A 2009-nucleotide genomic window follows, 5' to 3' on the forward strand; every position below is an offset into this window, starting at 1 on the left:
ACTGTTCCTTATGACATGAGAATATTTTCATCCTAACATGATACTGGGTCATTCTTAGCAAAAGCTACAAGGATGTCTCTGTACTCGAGTGCAATGATTGTTGGTAGCAGCCGAACGTGTCTACATCAGCTGTTTTGACTCTTTCCTGCCACCAGGGTTTCCATGTTAATGAAAAGGTCCTGGCCAGCTGGTCTGACTGCAGATTCTACCCGGCCAAGGTCATTTCAGTCAACAAAGACGGTGAGTATAAATTCACACAACTTCAAAATGTGTGTATACTTTTATTTCCACATATATATTTATACAGATAAATATATATTTACCTATATAAACTGATCATTTATACAATCATGATATGTCAGAGTAATGATTAAATACATATAGCTTTCTGGCACAATATGATTCAATTCTTTTAGTGTATGGTCACTACTGCACAATATAGATTTATATTTTGTGATATTTTAAAATATGACTGTTTTTTAAGAATGTGCATTGCCATAACGATGTGAAAACCTAAATAAATTTAAGTAGTAACGACAAATACTATGTTAATTTCTTTTGGACTTGATGTAAAATTAAAGTTACATGACCCTTCTCATCTTTACTCCTCTCTTAGCTTCCTACACTGTAAGGTTCTATGATGGAGTCATCCAGACAGTGAAGGGAATGCACGTGAAGCCATTTATTAAGGAGAGAAATGTAAGTAGCAACTGATTTTATTTATATATATATATACATATATATATATATATATATACTTTTTATTTTTATACATTTTTAGTGTTTGTATCCTAAACACTGTCTTCATTCTAACTGACAGAGAAGCAGTAAGTCTCGGTCCTCTGAAAGAAACATGGTCCGAAGAGCTCCCAACCGAAGAGACGGAGGGCTGAACGGAGGTCCCAAAAATAAACGAGCCAGACCCAGCGCTTCAGACCAAGAGGAGGAAAGCGACAGTGAGGACGAGGAGCACAAAGAACAGCTGGTGATACAGAACCAGACCAAGAAAAGTGATGGAACAGTGGAGGCCTCATCTGCTATTAAACAGGAAAAAGAAATGATGGAACAGGGGGACGAGAACCATTCACGAGAGACAGAAAATGGGACAAAACTTAAAAATGAAGAAAATGTCAAGGATGAAAAACACAACGACAAATGTCACGTTAACGGGGATGTGAAGAAAGAACCGCAGGATTTGGAGGAGGAAGGAAAAAAGCCATATATGGAGTCAACCAAGCCATACATGGAGTCCACTGCTCAGACATCAGCAGAGACCAAACTGATGAGCAACGGAGCTCTGGAGCCCAAATCAGAAAGCGCTCAGCCGACGACGGATGTGCCACCTTCTCAGCTGGTGAAACGTAAGTTTTAAAAAAATATATAAAATGAAACCCTTAAATAGAACATGGATGGTTTATCTAAAAAAATTGTTTTTGTTTTTTTTTTTTCTATTTGCTAGCGGTGAGGAAGCAAGGATTTCACAACCCCAATAGATTCAGCAGAGAACCACGTGAGGACATTCATACACTAAAATAAGAAAATGAAATGGAAAAAAATGCAGTATATATATAAATCTAAATCCTCGATATGCTTCTGTTTGTCTGTGCCAGTCTACAGAGTCATCAAAAACCAGCCTCCTCCAGTCCTGTCCATCAATCTTGACCACAACCCGTTTAAGTGCAGCGCTCCAGGCTGCACAAAATCCTTCCGTAAGGCTAAGCTGCTGCACTACCACATGAAATATTACCATGGGGAGGAGACGCCACTGGAGGAGGAGCACAGCCCCAGCAGGAACATCCAGAACAGAGTGTCTGAGAAACAAACTATGGCCACAGGGTTGGATGTCCCAAAGAGAAGGCGCACCATCTCTGCCTCCATACGTAAGTTCTCCATACACTTTTAGCCTAAATAAATGCATCACAGCGCCATCTAGGTTGGAAATTAGTAGGATGACCTTCACATTAACATGGTGAGGAGCCCCAGTAATGCAGAGAAGAAGTATTAGCTGT

At 39.6% G+C, this 2009-nt stretch overlaps 1 protein-coding gene across 4 annotated transcripts in view; it reads left to right on the forward strand.

Annotated features, from left to right (window-relative positions):
* phf20a (PHD finger protein 20, a) overlaps nucleotides 1-2009 on the forward strand; it is a 12449-nt gene that overhangs the window by 4866 nt on the left and 5574 nt on the right. For all 4 annotated transcript variants that reach the window (XM_008320530.3, XM_008320529.3, XM_008320532.3 and 1 more), the window contains 5 exons: nucleotides 156-240; nucleotides 617-699; nucleotides 821-1361; nucleotides 1460-1510; nucleotides 1611-1880. In XM_008320530.3, the coding sequence (XP_008318752.1) occupies nucleotides 156-240; nucleotides 617-699; nucleotides 821-1361; nucleotides 1460-1510; nucleotides 1611-1880 (1030 nt within the window). The remainder of the gene's footprint in view (nucleotides 1-155; nucleotides 241-616; nucleotides 700-820; nucleotides 1362-1459; nucleotides 1511-1610; nucleotides 1881-2009) is intronic.

This window comes from Cynoglossus semilaevis, chromosome 11 (assembly GCF_000523025.1).
Source record: "Cynoglossus semilaevis isolate Cse_v1.0 chromosome 11, Cse_v1.0, whole genome shotgun sequence".
Classification (NCBI taxonomy): Eukaryota; Metazoa; Chordata; class Actinopteri; order Pleuronectiformes; family Cynoglossidae; genus Cynoglossus; species Cynoglossus semilaevis.